Below are 19429 nucleotides of genomic sequence, written 5' to 3' on the forward strand. Positions count from 1 at the left end.
TGAGTGCAAAATTAAATTATTTTATATGAAATGTCAAGCCAATTAAAATACATTTAATTCCTGAAGTGCTCTGGAGTACACAATTGACTTTTACGGGCTCCTGAAAAATTCTTTGAGACAAAGGCCTCTTATTTTGGCAGTTTTGAAAATCCGTGTTATACCTTTTTCAGTCCCTGAATCCACTTGTGAAATGCTTTTCTTTATTAAAATGTTCTTAATTTGTATGGGGGAAATCTGATAATAAGGTGTAAAATATTATATATCTTAAAATAATAATTTATTTTAATTGTGTAGTATAAGATGGATTGTAATAAGAGCAGGATATTAGTCATAAAACTAGTTATAACTAGTTCTTTAAATTTTAAAGGAAAAAAACACTTTTATCCATTTTTATGAACTAACCAGTGATGACAAAACATGCAAGGATTGGTCATAAAGTTACTTTTTCATCACCATCGTAACTGAGAATGGTCTCTAAACAAGGACTACCTGCATTTTGTTCTAGTGGTCTTGAAACATTTCTGAAATATAACTTATTAGTGCTTGGTGAGAAATCAGGGAAGTAATCCATGAACTAAATAACCAGGATGCCTATGAGGTAAGAGTAGCTTCATATATTGAGTTATCTTCAGTGCACTTTTTTTCTGAATGCTTGCAAAGATTCTAGACCTGTAAAGTACAAACATTTCCTCCTTATAGCAAAGAAAAGCTTTTTTTCTGAAGTTGCATGACCTTCTGGAAGGTTCAAAGGATAACCTAGGACAGATGACACTAGCTTGTGACTATTGAAATCTTTTGGCAGTTAAATTGGAAATGAATTATTTTTGTAATAAACCATTTGACCCTTCAAAACATGTTATGAAACAGGAAACTCCATTGCTTGTGAGTCACTTCAGTAACTTTTTTTAGAAGTCACAAAATGGATACGAAACAATTTAACTGTTACATTTTCAGTCTGTGCTTCCTGCATTTCTCTCCTTTGATTAATATCTAGTGGTTGCATAAAAACTGTTGACCCTACATCACACAGGTTCACAGTCCTTGCTGGGCTTCAGTCTTGATAGATTTTAGATTTGAAGAAACTAAATTGAGGTTTTGTCATTAATGAAATAAAACTATAGCCATATAGCTAAGCTTGTAGGATGAAGTGTTGGAGGTCTCAAATATCCTCTCTCTCAGAAGCCCTCTGAGTTTACACACCTTAGCTCTGCATCCTTCCTTGGTGTAATGGCTTAGTAGTTCTGCTGCCACCACCTATATTCTAGGAGGATGCCTTTACCTGTTGCCATTCCCCTTATGTTCTGTGAGACAAATAGGGTCCCCACAGTCTGCACCTTACTGACAAATAAAAATGGGGGGAGGAATGGAAATAATTTGTTTAGACTTATAACGTTGAGGCATGAGGTTAGGGAAATCAGTGCTCCTCCCCCTGTGGAGAGAGAGAGACCAATCTCACTAGAGATACATAGAATCAAACTTTATTTTTTAAAGAAAAAAATTAAGAGAGAATATAAGAATTTATTTTTAACTGCAAGCAAAATTATCAGTGGTGGAAAAAATAAAAATACAGAACTGCTCAAACAGCATCCTAAAAGAACCTCCAATAAAATATATACAGGCAAACATAAGACTCTGAGTGAACCACAGGATAACGCTGGCTTGCTCCTATTAAGAGACACATTGGCTAAATTTACATGGAGTCAATGGATTCCAGAAACAATAACACGTAAATGGAACATACCTTCAAAATAAAAAGTGATTTGTCACAATATTGCTAACTAAACCGTTGCTTACTCCTTGGAGAAAAATGGATTGCTGCCACAAGTGTTTCTGGTCTGCTTCCCCAGATTTTCCAGATTTTTGCACATTATAATCTTAAATCAGAGGTTTAGGAAAGCAATTGTTACTTCTTGCTTTTACCTAGCCTCAGTACCCAAGAGCTACCTTTTTTTACAAGGACCAAAATCTTTTCTCTCTCTCTAAAAGAAGGGGAGGAATTAGAGGGAGCCTGCCTTTTGCCTCATGCTCAAGATAGTGTTGATTGCAAACGTCTGCTGCCTGCCTGGCATGCAGCTGACAGTCTGTGAAAGCAGACTGGAATGGTTTCACAATGAAAACCTAGTGTGTTTAGACAGTACTGTATAATATTTTGCATGCATAATTAAAATCTGCAAGTGAGCAGTTAATTGATTACCTTGTTGTATCGTTGTGCATTTGGGGACTAAATGCTACACGGTGAGTCCAGATATGATCAGACCTAGATCCATTTACATAAAGACTTGGAAGAACTATGTGTGAAAAAAGCTGTCCGGGCCTACCATCAAAGCAATCCCTGTGCAGAAGATGCACGAGGACAATGACAGCTGCTCGGATAGTTCCTGAAGTCCTAAAAAATCCAAAGGTTTTTGACCAGGCCATCTTCTTCTCTACTGCTTTTCTCCAAGATCCTATGTGTTTTAACAAATACTGTGGGGGATCTTTGAGAACTTTTTTTTTCTTAAAGAGAAAATATTCATTGAATTATTTTAAGACAAATGGCTGTCCTTTATGGAACAATTGAATTCAGTTTGAATTGGGAAAGATGGGAGGCACTGATCATTCCCATAGTGGGATGATTTATTTCAGCTCAAGTGTTCCTGTTGCTGATTAGATATAGTAAAAGAGGGTTGGGTTTATCTGAGCAAGTAAACCCATGTCTGGATTGTACTACTTCAGCTTATAGGTAGGCGTTCACATGATTGCTGTTCCTTAGGAGGATGGAAGAAAATACCAGCTTAATTGAGACCTCTGATACTTAAGAAAGGAATTTCTTATAATGGGGAACATTCAATCATATGAGCTTCAATATACAGAATATGGAGCACTGAATAGAAAATATGGTATAGCTCAAAAAGAAGTCTAAGCCCAGGTACTATATAAACATTCCTAAGCATTGAAAAGGCATTGCCTGTGTTCCTTTCCTGATGTGCAAAAGAAGCAGAATACAGAATGTTCGCAGGAAAAAAACCAAGATATATGTTCTATCTATGCTGCTGTTGTTTATTTATCTAGTCACTTCCGACTCTTCGTGACTTCATGGACCAGCCCATGCCAGAGCTTCCTGTTGGTTGTCGCTACCCCCAGCTCCCCCAAGGTCGAGTCCATCACCCCTAGAACATCATCCATCTGTCTTGCCCTTGGTCAGCCCCTCTTCCTTTTGCCTTCCACTTTCTCCAGCATCAGCATCTTCTCCAGGGTATCCTGTCTTCTCATTATGTGGCCAAAGTATTTCAGTTTTGCCTTTAATATCATTCTCTCAAGTGAGCAGTCTGGCTTTATTTCCTGGAGGATGGACTGGTTTGATCTTCTTGCAGTCCAAGGCACTCTCAGAATTTTCCTCCAACACCACAGTTCAAAAGCATCGATCTTCCTTCTCTCAGCCTTCCTTATGGTCCAGCTCTCGCAGCCATATGTTACTACGGGGAACACCATTGCTTTAACTGTGCGGGCCTTTGTTGTCAGTGTGATGTCTCTGCTCTTAACTATTTTATCGAGATTTGTCATTGCTCTTCTCCCAAGGATTAAGTGTCTTCTGATTTCCTGACTGCAGTCAGCATCTGCAGTAATCTTCGCACCTAGGAATAACAAGTCTTTCACTGCTTCTACGTTTTCTCCCTCTATTTGCCAGTTATCAATCAAGCTGGTTGCCATAATCTTGGTTTTTTTGAGGTTTAGCTGCAAGCCAGTTTTTGCACTTTCTTCTTTCACCTTCATCATAAGGCTCCTCAGTTCCTCTTCGCTTTCAGGCATCAAAGTAGTATCATCTGCATATCTGAGATTGTTAACGTTTCTTCCAACGATCTTAACCCCAGCCTTGGATTCATCAAGCCCAGCACGTCGCATGATGTGTTCTGTGTACAAGTTGAATAGGTAGGGTGAGAGTATGCAGCCCTGCCGTACTCCTTTCCCAATCTTAAACCAGTCCGTTGTTCCGTGGTCTGTTCTTACTGTTGCTACTTGGTCGTTATACAGATTCTTCAGGAGGCATACAAGATGACTTGGTATCCCCATACCACTAAGAACTTGCCACAATTTGTTATGGTCCACACAGTCAAAGGCTTTAGAATAGTCAATCAAATAGAAATAGATGTTTTTCTGAAACTCCCTGGCTTTTTCCATTATCCAGCGGATATTGGCAATTTGGTCCCTAGTTCCTCTGCCTTTTCTAAACCCAGCTTGTACATCTGGCAATTCTCGCTCCATGAATTGTTGGAGTCTACCTTGCAGATCTTGAGCATTACTGTTCGAAGGAGGCCCTTCGAACAGTCACTCATACCCTTGTTATCTCTCATATAACAATGCGCTCTACATGGGGCTACCCTATTGCAATGTGCTCTACATGGGGCTACCCTTCAAAAGTATCTGGAAGCTCCAGCTGGTCCAGAATGCAGCCGTGCGAGCTGTTTTTGGTGCCCCCAGAAGGGCACATGTAACACTGCTGCTGCGCGAGCTGCATTGGGTACCAGTTTGCTTCTGGGTCCAATTCAAGGTGTTGGTTATTACCTTAAAGCCCTATATGGCATGGGGCCAGGTTACCTGAGGGACCGCCTCTTCCCCATTACATCAACCTGTCCCACCCGATTTTGTAGAGAGGGCATGCTGCGGACCCCGTCTGTAAGAGAATTCCATCTGGCGGGGTCTAGGAAGCGGGCCTTCTCTGCAGTAGCTCCCGCCCTGTAGAACATGCTGCCCTCGGAGGTGAGATTGGCCCCATCGCTCCTGGCCTTTGGAGGAGTCTGAAGACCTGGTTCTGCCATCTCACTTGTGGTAGAGAGGGGAATGGATCTACATGGGGATGGTTGCTATAGACCACTCCTCCCACACTTGGACTGTTTTAGATTCTTTGGCCACCTGGATTATTTTTACCTTTATTTATATTATTTATTATTGTATTTTTATACTGTATATTTTGTGGTTGTTGTTTTTAATCTATTGTTGTAAACCACCCAGAGTCCCCTGATGGGAGGAGATGGGCGGGGACAAATTAGATAGATAAATAAATAAATAAATAACCTTACTTGCATGTGAAATGAGTGCCACTGTTCGATAGTTTGAACATTTTTAGTGTTTCACTTTTTTGGTATGGGGATATAGGTTGATTTTTTCCAATCTGATGGCCATTCTTGTGTTTTCCAGATTTGCTGACATATAGCATGCATTACCTTGACAGCATCATCTTGCAAGATTTTGAACAGTTCAGCTGGGATGCCGTCGTCTCCTGCTGCCTTGTTATTAGCAATGCTTCTTAAGGCCCATTCAACCTCACTCTTCAGGATGTCTGGCTCTAGCTCCCTGACCATACCGTCAAAGCTATCCCCGATATTGTTATCCTTCCTATACAGGTCTTCTGTATATTCTTGCCACCTTTTCTTGATCTCTTCTTCTTCTGTTAGGTCCTTGCCATCTTTGTTTTTGATCATACCCATTTTTGCCTGGAATTTACCTCCAATGTTTCTAATTTTCTGGAAAAGGTCTCTTGTCCTTCCTGTTCTATTGTCTTCTTCCACTTCTTTGCATTGCTTGTTTAAAAATAATTCCTTATCTCTTCTGGCTAACCTCTGGAATTTTGCATTTAATTGGACATATCTCCCCCTATCACTGTTGCCTTTTGCTTTCCTTCTTTCTTGGGCTACTTCTAGCGTCTCAGCAGACAGCCATTTTGCCTTCGTGGTTTTCTCTTTCTTTGGGATGTATTTTGTTGCCGCCTCCTGAACAATGTTGCGAACTCTGTCCATAGTTCTTCTGGGACCCTATCTACTAAGTCCAGTCCCTTAAATCTATTCTTCACCTCCACTGCATATTCCTTAGGAATATTAGTGAGCTCATATCTAGCTGATCTGTGGGTCTTCCCTAATCTCTTTAGTCTGATCCTAAATTGTGCAAGAAGAAGTTTGTGATCAGAACTACAGTCAGCTCCAGGTCTTGTTTTTACCGACTGTATAGATGTCGGCCACCTTTGGCTGCAAAGGATGTAGTCAATCTGATTTCGGTGTTGTCCATCTGGTGAAGTCCATGTATAAAGCCGTCTCTTAGGCTGTTGGAAGAGAGTGTTTGTTATGCATAGTGAGTTGTCTTGGCAAAATTCTGTCAGCTCATGTCCCGCTTCATTTTGTTCTCACAGGCCATGCTTACCTGTAATTCCAGGTGTCATTTGACTGCCCACCTTAGCATTCCAGTCTCCAGTGATGAAAATAACATCTCTTTTAAGCATGTCGTCCAGTAGGTGCTGCAGATCCTCATAGAACTACTCTACTTCAGCTTCTTCAGCATCTGTGGTTGGGGCGTATATTTGGATCACTGTGATGTTAGATGGCTTCCCCTGAATTCATATTGAGATCATTCTGTCATTTTTTGGATTGTATCCAAGCTCTGCTTTAGCCACTTTACTATTAATTATGAAGGCTACTCCATTTCTTTTGTGGTCCTCTTGTCCACAATAGTAGATCTGGTGGTCATCTTCTGTGAAGTGGCCCATTCCAGTCCATTTCAGTTCACTGACACCCAAAACGTCTATCTTTAATCTTGACATCTCACCAATAACCACATCCAATTTGCCCTGGTTCATAGATCTTACATTCCAGGTTCCAATGGTCTTTTGATCCTTAGAACATTGGATTCGCTGTTCACCACCAGCACCGTTGGCCGCTAGCCGTCCTTTTGGCTTTGAGCTAGCTGTGTCATCTCGTCTGGGACTAGTTGAACTGATCTTCTGTTCCTCCCCAGTAGCATTTTGACCATCTTCCGACCTGGGGGTCTCATCTTCCGATGGTATACCGACATATCTCTGGTTGTACTGATCCATTTAGTTTTCACGGCAATAATACTGGGGTGGGTTGCCGTTACCTTCCCCAGGGATCGTACTTAGTTTGACCTCTCTGTCATGACCTTCCTGTCTTGGGTGGCCCTTCACGGTTTAGCTCATGGCATCATTGAGGTGCTCAAGCTCCAGCACCACGACAAAGCAATGATCCTTTGCTGGATCTATATTCTATATATATTCTCCATCAAATACTGTCCACAGTTTGAATCAAAACATTGTTCCATAGCTGGCTTTTATTTTCATAATTCTACTTGGAGGAAACAAGATGGATATTTGCCCAGAATTTGTAGTTTCAGTTAGCTGTAGATCACTCTGATAAAGAATTATAAACTGTATATAGTTTCCTAGGCTATAATGCCAAAACCAGGACAATTTGAAAAAGAAATATGATTGTAACATTTTTATGCATAACAGACAGCAAGCCGACATTGTTGCTGTGTACACAGAAGAACTTTATCTTCACAAAGGAGTCTTCCAATTCCCAAAATAGCCATGTCTGGTATTTCTTATTATGTTGATTTAATATATGGTCATAGAGAGAATCGTGCACAATGAAAACATACTGATGCAATAGCAGATGAAAAACATCTTGTACAATTATATCATACAAATTAGAGATTCAGCAAAAATATTTGGGATTCATTGTATACAATTAGCTTTTCTCCATATAATGCTTTCATAAGTACTGTCTCACATTTGTGTATTTTGTTGCATCCTTTGATTGAAGCAATGAAGAGGTACGAGTTACATACCTACATGTGTATCATGCTTTTTGCCAAACAAGCATATGTGATTCTCTTCTTGTCCATGCCTTAAATTGGAGTGAGAGTGTGACAGCTCTCAGGCCAGAGAAATAGGAGTCAGTTATATGAATAAAATCCAGTGTTCAAAAATTGTTGAATAAAACCCAGTTCAGCTCGGTTCTAGGTAAATAAGAAGGTGCTTGGATCATTCTGTCTAAAGCCTGTAAGTGACAAACTTTGTGCCAGTCTGGAAAAACAAATAAACTAAATCTTGTTTTATAAAAAGCAGTTTATGGTGAAATAGAGTTTACAAGGAAAAAAAGAGGAAGCAACATGCAGAATTCAAAATATAATACTCTAACTGAACTGTATAACTGTACTAATTATCTGTCTGAATAAGTCTTGGGGTTCAGCACATATTCACAGTTCCCTGCAGTGAGGATGGCTGAAGATGGAACATTTGGTTTTTCTGCCTGGATGTTCTTAAACAGGCCCTCCTTGCTCTTTTTCTTCTTTTTCTTTTAAAATGCCAGGTTTTATTTATTTATTTGTTTGTTTGTCTGTTTGTTTGCAAATCACTATCCAGTTCCTTCCTCTTAAAATATTATATTTTAATTATCTCTGGGATGTTTTTAGTAGATATTAATCTTCTTAGTGCCTGTTAAAATGCTTTGTGTTGAAAAGGGAAGTATTGCCTATGTTACTAAGGCCCTCCAAGACTGGTGCCTCATGCCTTGTGTTCTCATTATTTCCAAGAACTCTTCTGTTGAGTCACTCACTTCCAGCCCATTTGAGGTGGTGGACAAAACCCTGCCTATTAACAATAGAGCTAGGAAGTTTCCCATCTGCAGTAATTATTGCTTTGTTCTGCTCTATGGATGTTAACTCTTGTTTCTTCTTGCTGAGATGCCTTGATTTCATCACTATTTTACCATGGTTTTTAAACTTGTTTTTGTTCAAGAACAGACTGAGGCAATAATGAGACCTAGGCTGGGTAGGTGACAATTTTTATACTGCCCCCTTCCATTTGGAGAGAACTCTGGTCAGCTTACATGCAGTATTGAACATTCCAAACACAGTAATCATGCCCACACCTAAAAGTCACTGAAAAAATGTTTCTGAGATGTTGAGTTCTAAAATGTCGTTGTGTTTGAAAAATAATAACAGCTAAACTGATAAAATGAAAATTGATTAGCTACCAAATGCTCGAATAAATCTTAATATAAGCAACAACCTCTAAGCCTTCTTTACTTTTTAAAAGCTTGTTTTATTGTCTTAGTAGTAATTTCCCATTTTGCAAAACATTAGCTATGAATCTGTAAAATAAAAAGTTTAGTGACTTTCCAATTAGTAAAAAAATTATATTCAAGAATAAAACTGAATATTTTATGCAAAGTAATAATTGATAACATTTCTTTTGGTGAAATATAATTGTATGTCTTTTATTGATAAAATTTATACCCAAGCATCAAAATTGTTTCAAAATTTTATATTATTGAGTTTTAGATCTTGTGACATTTCCTTCAATTAAAAAAAAAAAAGCTCTGAAGAATAAGCATTGTGACAGATCATTCTGTAATAGTGAATGGCAATCAGTTGTGCAGAAAACAGCCAAAGTTGGACTTTGATTTGTGTTGGGAGGTGTTATTTTATTTTTGATAGAAATTAACCTGAACCTTTTTATTCCTAGAAAAGCTGATTGCTTATCAAAGAGAGTTTCATGCTTTGAAGGAACGCCTTCGCATAGCTGAGCACAGAACCCTGCAACGTTCTTCTGAATTAAATACCATCCTGGAACGGTTCAGACTGGCAGTAGCAGAAACAAACGGAAGTAAGGATGCACTGAGCAGTGTTTCAGGTACAGACTGGTGAATCTGAAGATTACTGGGCTTGCCCTCTCTCTCCCGCTTTCCATAAGTCATAGTAAACAAAACCCCTCTTACATTATTATTTCTCTTTTTCAGATACAACTGAACTGAAAATATTAGTTTCATTTATTACTTTTATATTGTGTGTCACTTATCTCTCTGTACCAGGAGTTCTCAAGTTGCAGGATAATTTGAGGTGGTTTATTCTTACTCTGCTTGGACATGGATAGCCTCTTTTGAGCTGTTGGCTCTGCCGTGGGTTTCAGTAAAGATTAATGTTAGGTATATATTCACGAAACCTATTCAGACTCTTCCCCCACTCATATACGCACTCACATGCTTTTCACTACACTCTGCTTTTTCCTCTGTCTATGCACAAACAAGAGAGATTTGGGGCTTATTTACTTGCTGATCATAGCAACAGCAGCTATCCTTGTAGTAAACTTCTTATGTTGCAAGGGATGGGTTGAAAGAAGATAGAAGAGCTCATAAACTTAATTCATGTCTCAGCCATTTGTTTTCCCTTTCCCACCCACAAGATGTTGGAAAATAGGACCACCAGAAAACCAGATGACCACTAGATGATAGCAAAGTGAACACCTTGCAACTATCCAGTGGTTTTTTTGGAGTTTTGCAGCCCAGGCTCTGGGAAAGGAGACAGAAACAGAGCAGAGAAAAAAGACAACAGAATCCCCCAGAGGGTGGAGGAGGACCAAGGGCAAACTCTCAAAAATCTGGCTGCTTTGACTGAATTCCAGACATCTGGCCACCCTAAGTGGAAATGTTGCTTCCATTCTCAAAGTGGTTGAATAATATACTGTATAAGGGGTTGCTTCCATTATGTTTGTATCATTTGACTATCTAATTGGAAGGTTTTTACTAATTGATGTTCTGTAACCTGTATCTGGTCCATTGCACTAAGCCATAATGTAAATTTTGTTAGAGTTATGCAGCTATTTAGATCCTAAAAGGAAAGGGTGTTTTGGAAGGGGTGTGGTTTGCTTGCTGCTACCTGTCAGCCCCTCCTTAAAGAAGCTGCCCCTTTTCCTGGGCTTGCCTGATAAATTCATAGTCCCAGGAAGATATTTATTTGAATAAAGGAGGCATTGAGGAGGTTGGAAGAGTATGCAAAGATCTTGTTGCAACCTCCTTAACTCAAATGCATATTTTCCTGGAACATGTTGGTAGTGTGCGAGCCTAGGAAAAGATGCAGCTTCTTCAAGGAGGTGCCAGCAGTGAATGTATGTCCCCTGTGCACATGTGTTTGCTTTTAGATGAAACATTAAAGTTGTTAAATGAGCTGACAAGCAGAAGATCTCTTCAAGTGCCAAATATATATTACCACTTGCCTCATTTGTTGAAAAATGAAGGAAGCCTTCGACCCTCTGTACATGTTGGCCTTGGACGAACAGGAGGTAAGCTAGCAAGATCAGTATGGTTGACAGTGTGATGCACTTAAGGATGTACATAAAACTCTGTTTTAAGTAGATTCAGTATGACCTCTGACAAACAGAAAATGAAAGGACTCTTATTTTCTTTTGTTGGGCATCTCTTAGAATTCAGCTTGAATCCAAATTTTTGAAAAAGTTTGTTTTCAACATTTTCCCTTATTGTTTCATACAGATCCTGCTGTTTTGATGTTAAGGTATAATAAAAACAGTGGATTTGAAACAGCATGTTTTTGCCTTAATTTTTAAAAAAACAATGTGTGAAATTTTGAGGAGATCATAATTTAGCAGATTTGGATGCTGTGTAGCTTTCATAGATCTTTAAACATAAAATAGGTAATTGGACTAGTTTATCTTGTTGACTGTTTTTCACAACTATTTCAACAGCATCAGTAGTTTTAATAAGATGTCATATGTACCCTGATCATCATCTTACTCAGTTGTTGATTTGTCTTTGCTTAAATAATGTGATCAAACGACTCCTGATTAATTAGAATGGGCATTGAACATGTAGTAGGAGAACATGCACATTATAATAGAGGACTTCAGACATCATGGTAAATGTCTGCTCAGAAATTATATTCCTGAAGATATAATGTGCCTGAGAAAAGTTATGGCTACTTTAAGAGTTGCATTATTTTTAATGGGTGGGTTCCTTAAAGCACTGAATAATTTTTCAGAAGCATGAAAAAGGATTGATTTCTTTACAAAGAGCAGATAGGTAGATTCCTGTTTCATGTAGACTCCAAAGCACTTTTTCTTAATTATTTTTGAATGGTACATATTTCTACTTGTTACATCCAGTTATTCAGAGACATGTACAGATTAAATTAAAGTTCCAGTCCAGATAACAACAATTTCTTTAGGAATAAGATCAATGTAGTGGGACTCATTGCCTAATAGACATTGGATTCCTTGAATTCAGTCAGAGTTACTTTTTTCCTATTTTGATTGCTCTTTTCCAGTGTCACAGCAGGGGAATGTTACTTCTTAAAATTTAATCCTCACACCTAAATCCAATATTTTATATAAGTATACAAAATCATCTTCAGAAAGGGGTACTATTGAATGCTTGTCCTGCAAAATGGACCAGTAAGGAACACCACTCTTGAAAAATGCTGATTAGAATTTTGGATATTTGCAAGGCAGTATTTTCCCATGTATAATGGTTATTTATTTACAGATAGTCCTTGTTTAGTGACTGCCTCATTTAGTGACCATTCGCAGTTATGATGGTGATGGAAAAGTAACTTTGTGACCAATCCTTGCATTTATGACCTCTGCAGGGCTATAGAGCAAGGAAAAGCTGAAGAAAGATCATAAGCACAGTTGCAATTTCACTTAGCAACTGCTTCACTTAACGACCAAGTTGCTGGTCCCAATTGTGGTCACTAAACCGCCGGTCCCAGTCAGTGGTAATAGGGGAGGAGAGGTCAGCCCCACGGCCCCTTCTTTGTGGGGTGCTGCAGGGATCGGTACTCTCCCCTCTCCTTTTTAACATCTACATGAAACCGCTGGGCGAGATCATCCGTCACCATGGGATGAGGTATCATCAGTATGCTGATGACACCCAATTGTATATCTCCATCCCTGGTGAAGTAATGCTGTGACCACCCTTTCCGAGTGCCTGGGTGCTGTGGGGGCCTGGATGGGGAGCAACAGGCTTCGACTGAACCCTAGTAAGACGGAGTGGCTGTGGATTAATGGCACCTCACATGCCAGGAATTTGTCATCTTTAGTACTGAATGGGGTTGCACTGCCCCAGACAGACCCGGTGCGTAACTTGGGGGGTCCTCTTGGACTCACGACTCCTGCTCGAAGAGCAGGTGGCAGTCGTGGCCAGGAGGGCCTTTGCCCAAGTCCGTGTTGTGCGCCAGTTACACCCCTTCCTGGACCGAGAGGCCCTTCGAACAGTCACTCATGTCCTGGTCATCTCCCAGATAGACTACTGTAATGCACTCTACATGGGGCTACCCTTGAAGAGTATCCGGAAGCTTCAGCTGATTCAGAATGCAGCCGCACGGACAATCTTGGGTGCTCCAAGATTTGCACATGTAACACCTTTGTTGCGTGAGCTGCACTGGGTCCCAGTTTGCTTCCAGGTCCAATTCAAGGTGTTGGTTATCACCTTTAAAGCCCTACATGGCATGGGACCAGGATATCTGAGGGACCGTCTCATCCCTATTACATTGACCCGCCCCACCCGGTCATGCAGGGAGGGCGTGTTACAGACCCCATCTATAAAAGAATTTCATCTAACGGGGTCTCGGAAGCGTGCCTTCTCTGCTGTAGCTCCCGCCCTTTGGAACATCCTTCCCCCAGAGGTCCGACAGGCCCCTTTGCTCCTGGACTTCCGAAAACGACTAAAGACCTGGTTTTGTCAGCAGGCTTGGAATGGGAGGGGGAATAGTTATACCTTGGGCTGGCTAGTGCCCTAAGTGATTTTGAGGGGCGTCCTACACTCGTGGACTGATTAAAATCTCTTGCCACTTAGATTTTACTATATTCTTATTTTATTGTATTGTCATATTGAAATGGTTTTAAGTTTTAACTGCATTTTATTGTAAACCGCCCAGAGTCCCCCATGAGGGGGAGATGGGCGGTGAATAAATTTATAAATAAATAAATAAATTTCCTAGGTCCCATTAGGCACCGTTGTTTTGGAGAGGGAACCTGCAGCATGCCCATTCTGTACAACCTTGTTGGATAGGTACAATATTGGGTTGCTTTGCTTATACTACTAATTTTGTACCCTGGGTATGATGTATTCCTTGCCTAATTTTGGATGGCTTATTTTTTTTTATATAGTAATCAGCTTTAGTGAGAAATTGCATCTTACAGGCTTTACACTCTTTTGAAGCAACAAGTTTTCTGTGTTCTAATGCATGTTTAGCATGAAAGACACATGATCATGCATTAAGATTTATAACAAACTCCGTGTATGCATGCAACCTGTTTTAAATGATGGACAAAGGATATCTGTCTTTCTCATGTGATTGCTGGAAAAATGGTTAATTTTAAAATCTGGGACTCTGGGCATTGCAAAACTGTCACATTAGAAATTCACTGAAATTTGAACTTGAGTGTTTTATATTAAAATACTGCTTATATTTTATGGAATCTTCTATTTTATGGATTTTAGATTTAGATACACATTTAAACATTTAAACATTTAAATATGCTTTCTAGGAAGAAAAGCATGGAAAGAAAAATTAACAGATCTTGGGCAATTTCAGACCACTAGCTGCTGCCCAATCTCTTCACACATTCTGTATGATTTTCTACATTTATCATGCAAAAAATTTCATATGGAGCATTGGTACTAAACAGGCCAATTATTACAAATTTCAGCATGCACTGATAAGTGTGAAATCTTGATTGATTGATTGATTATGTGCCATCAAGTCACTGTTGACTGTTAGCGACCACATAGATAGATTTTCTCCCCAACAATCTGTCCCTAATCTGGTGTTTCAAGGAAAGCTGCTCTCCTTGAATTATGAGTTGTGGGAGGAAGGATAGCTTTTGATTGGATGACCTGAGGAATAAACAGCCTTGTGATACTAATGATTTTAATTGTTTAATTGATAATGGATTGTGTAAAAGAGAAGTGCCCAACCTTTTTTAGTGGGAGAATTGCATTTGGTCTTGAAGGACATAACCAAAATGGGTGGACGTTGGGACAAAACTGATTTTGGTTTAATTTAATTTTCTCTAACAGATTAAAATTTGCAAAATAGTGACAACTTTTGGTGGGGGCATGGGGCCATATGTGGCTATGGGTTCAGAACTCAAAGCATGCATCTCCACCTTTGGGGGGCATTGCACACATCTGGGATATTAAGAGCACACAATAAGCACTCCTACCAAGTGGTTGTCATGGAAGACAAGACTGGTTGCAAAAAAGCCATAAATGATGAGCATGCTTCATGCTGTCACATAAACACCAAGGATGCTCCCCACTGTTACATCACGTTCTTCTCACTATTTGTTTTCCCAGACACATGCTATTCTCCTAAAGAAAGCATCAGATTGCAGCCATTTGAAATGTATATGGGAGGCCCAGAGGTACTGCTGGAAATAAAAAAATGATACTTGAGGCTAGTGATTTGTTTAGCAATGTTCCATCTTCCATTTTAATTTTTTCTAATTAAAACCTAAGCTTTCTCAGGAAGTCAGATGGGGCATTATAGCAGTAGCAAAGGAGGTGTCTGCAGACACAGTAGTTCTCATAAACACATTTTTGGGTGTTCAGACTTAAAATATGAGGACCTAGCGGTAAAATTCCATGTTCAAGCTTCTGAAGAGTATTGATTTTTCTGGCCAAAGAGAGACTAAAGCATTGAGGTTTTAACTGCTGTTTCTTCATGAATTAATCATTTTTATCAATGCTCTTTTTTATGCATCCTGTTTTCATTATACCTGTAATTTTGGAAATGCTCTGGGCTACATATTAAGGGAACAGAAAACAAAGCAGAATAATCCAAAAGGCAATCAATAACATCTTATGAGTTTTTTAAAAAACTGCACAATAAACCATTTCTTTCCTGTTCAAGGAAACTGATTTCCTCTTATTTGTTTTTAGTTTCTATAGTAATGGGGATTCCGACTGTCAAGAGAAAAGTAAAATCTTACCTTACTGAAACACTTCACTCACTGATTGACAAGTTGTCGCCAGAGGAGAAATTGGACTGTGTTATGATCGTTTTCATAGGAGAGGTAATTCAAATATTTATTTATTTATTTGATTTATATAGCTGCCCATCACACATACATGGCTCTGGGCGGCTTACAATAAAATAGATAAAAAACAAATAAAATACATAATATAAAATAAACACATACTGTAGCAACCCGGTATCATAAAAGAACTGTTAACAAAGCCAAGAGATGGGCTCCATCACACTTCCGGGGACCCAGTCCCAGGCACCAAACCAAGGCCATTAGGGTCAGAGCTAACCTAATCTCAGGTGGAATGGCTCCTCCTGGACCCCCCAGCTGAAACTCCTTAGCTGATGGCACCCAGAGCATGTCCCTCCTGCCAGACCGGGTGGGTCAGGTAGAAACAATTGGGGAGAGAGAGTCCGATAAGTAGAGCAAACTCAAGTCATGAAGGGCTTGAAGGGTAACTGACAGCACCCTGAATTGCACCAGGAAGCACACTGGAAACCAATGTAGCTCATGGGGCAGTGGTGTCTCATGTGCTGAAAAACTGATGCCATTAACTGTCCCCACCCCCAAATTCTGCACCAGTTGAAGCTTCTGAATGCTCTTCAAGGGCAGCCCCATGTAGAACATGTTGCAATAGTCCAATATGGAGGTTATGAGGGCGTGAGTGACCGTGAGCAGGGTCCTCCGATCCAGGAATGGGTGCAACTGGTGCATACCCCAAAGCTGTGCAAAGGCCCTCCTAGCCACAGCTGCCACCTGCTCCTTGAGCAGGAGCTGCAAGTCCAGGAGGACCCCCAGATTGCACACTGGGTCTGTCTGGAGCAGTGCCACTCCATCCAGAACCAAAGATGGAAGGTCCCCAAAACCAGAAGGTCCAAAACCCCAAAGCCACTCAGTCTTGCTTGAGTTCAGCAGAAGCCTTTTGAGCTCCATCCAGGCCTACGCAGCCTCCAGGCACTGAGACAGAACTTCCACTGCATCACTAAGGCAGCCTGGGGTAGAGATATAAAGCTGAGTATCATCAGCATACTAGCGATACCTCACCCCAAACCATAGGATGACCTCACGTGGTGGCTTCATTTAGATGTTAAACAGGTTTTTTAAATTAAAAATTCAAATACATATTTTCAGGCTGTTCTAAGGTTTATCTCTTAGATGTAACACGGGGTTGGGGGTGCAAGGTAGAAGGCAGATTAAGATTTTACCTGTAGATCTTGGATTATCTGAACCAGATTGGAAAAGACCTCTGGTTTCCATTTTTTAAACAATGGATACAACAAATTCTTTCCATTTTTTCCCTCAGCATTGAGAGGAAATGCTTGTGAAGGATTAGATTTCTGTAGGGGAAGATAATGAGATCCATTAGGGTCAAGCACTCAGAGCAAATTCCCAGGCTCAGTCCTTTCTAACTGCATAACTTTTTATCTGGCTTTAGTTGACAGAACTTGGAGTTTTAATAAAGAGCAAACTATAATGTCCAAACCTGAAGTATGCCCATCCCACACGTAGCATGTAGTGTTTCTTGTGTCCCCTTTTATCACTTCCAAACCATTATTTCCACTCCCAACTCCCTCAAAAACAGTTCTAAGATAACCTATGACATATTGAAACTTATGTCCTACTGTGATCAAACTTGAAACATGCTGAGAATGAGCAGTAAAAACAACTGCTTTGCCCTGAGCTATCATAGGTCTTGCACTAACAAAACTTTTCTCCCTCCACAGGAAATAAAAATAAATTGCTTGTCCTTCCCTATGGTACTTGAATGGGATCTTTAAGCAAGCAGCTAATGTTTGACTATTAAATTGTATAATTGGTATTAGACAATTGGTGACAAGACAAATGAATACAAATAAATGTGAATGTGATTTGCTGAAATGAATTAAGACTGATTCCAGGATTATTTCTGAAGAAAGAATACAACCTAGAAAATATGGTTAAATTAATTTTCAGAATTGCCAAACTTTATTGTTATTGCAGAGATCATTCAGATTTTTTCTTAATGCTGACATGGACATTCATTCACAGCTAGCAAATGCTATATTTATTCTGTTCTCATGCACATTTAACTTTGGAGTAGATACTACATTTAGACTGAGTAGCATGCTACATGAAGTTCAGTTTAGACTAGAGAAAGTAAAATACAGGTATTCCTCAACAACCATTCATTTAGTGACAGTTCAGACTTATGACAGTGCTGAAAAAAACAACTTATGACCAGTCCTCACACTTATGACCATCACAGCGTCCCTGCGATCATGTGATCACGATTTGGGTGCTTGGCAACCAGTTTGCATTTATGACCATTGCAGCATCCCATTTTCGACCTTCCTGGCAAGCAAAATCAACAGGGAACCATGTGATTTGCTTAACAAACACATGGCTCACTTAACGCCCACAGTGATTTGCTTAATGAGTGCCACAAAAAAGGTTGTAAAATTGGGTCAGATTCGCTTAATGACTGCTTCATTTAGCAACTAAAATTCCAGTCCCAACTGTGATTGTTAAGCGAGGGCTACCTGTAATCCAGTTAGTTCAAAGGGTCGTATTTCACAGATAAGAATGCACAGATCATATCCTAATTGTCTGTATCTGCATGGTGTCCAAACACAACTGTAATGTTTTTCTTTGCAGCTGCATATTGCAGAGGAGATGTGGTTGAAAAAATTGAGAATGGGGCAATAGTAGCAGATCATTATTATGTGCAGCTGTTTGGGGCATAAGATTTGTGAGATTTCATGCAAAAAATGAAAACGGCCTCAGATCTGTTTCTGTTATTGAAGTATGTGAAAGGTGAAAGGTCCCCTGTGCAAGCACCGAGTCACGTCTGACCCTTTGGAGGGACGTCGCTTTTGTGATGTTTTCTTGGCAGACTGTATAGCGGGGTGGTTTGCCATTGCCTTCCCCAGTCGTCCTCTTCCCCAGCAAGTATACAATATTGAAGTATACAGTAAGGCTTTTATTGGCGTTCGGATGAATTCTAGACACCTTGCACAAATCTGATGTATTTTGGTGTGGAATGACTTTTAAGGGCAAGGTAGAATCATAACTGTTATTCATAACGGAGATTGCTTAAGCAAGCTTCATTAAAAATATACACGTGCTTCTTTGTGAAAGGGCTTGAATTGCACAAAATGAGTACTGTTGAGTGTTTTACCGTTAGGGGAAAATATATTCTGTTTGCTAATGGCAGCCAGTTCTGCAGAAACAAGGCTGGACTGTTATAATAATATGTGTGTGTTTAATAACGGAAGCTGTTACTGGCACTGAGTCTGGAGCAGCACAGAACTTAATTCAGGAGTTACATATCCCATGCAGTCCGCCTCTGAACAGCATATAAAAGACGGTAGGGTTCCATGTGTATAAGATTAAGAGGCCAGCCGTCTTGTGTCCGCTCCTAAAGTACAGCATGTTTTTCCCCTTTGTCCTTTGTGTTTCTGAAACAATATTTTTGTGAGCTTTGGGTTCTGGCTGGGAGAGAAACGGCAGGAAAATTCATTTCTGTCTGCTTCTTTCTGAATCTAACTCATGCCTTTTATGGAAACTCCTCTGAAGTTACAGAGTTGTTGCTGGGGTGCTCCAACTTTCTTTTCTGGCCCAACAAACCAGAATCATATCAAGTGAGTGATGAACTGAAACATTTGCTGTTTATGAATTGCATAGAACAAATACGCTGGATTATTGGCCTTCAAAGCTCTTTTTTTTGTTGTTAAGCCAGTTTCTTTATATGGAGTGATATATTTAAATTGAATTGGGTTTGATTTAATTTGTTTAACTATATAGATTCCTTTCTTCTCTTTTTTCTTGTTTACAAAGGACAGCATGATGGCTTATGGGGTT

General features: G+C 39.8%; 1 protein-coding gene across 1 annotated transcript in view; it reads left to right on the forward strand.

The window, feature by feature from the left end:
• MGAT4A (alpha-1,3-mannosyl-glycoprotein 4-beta-N-acetylglucosaminyltransferase A) overlaps positions 1-19429 on the forward strand; it is a 69494-nt gene that overhangs the window by 22265 nt on the left and 27800 nt on the right. The window contains exons 3-5 of the mRNA XM_063304979.1: positions 9293-9460; positions 10745-10885; positions 15504-15637. Coding sequence (XP_063161049.1) covers positions 9293-9460; positions 10745-10885; positions 15504-15637 — 443 coding nt within the window. The remainder of the gene's footprint in view (positions 1-9292; positions 9461-10744; positions 10886-15503; positions 15638-19429) is intronic.

The sequence above is a fragment of the Candoia aspera genome, chromosome 5 (assembly GCF_035149785.1).
Source record: "Candoia aspera isolate rCanAsp1 chromosome 5, rCanAsp1.hap2, whole genome shotgun sequence".
NCBI lineage: Eukaryota > Metazoa > Chordata > Lepidosauria > Squamata > Boidae > Candoia > Candoia aspera.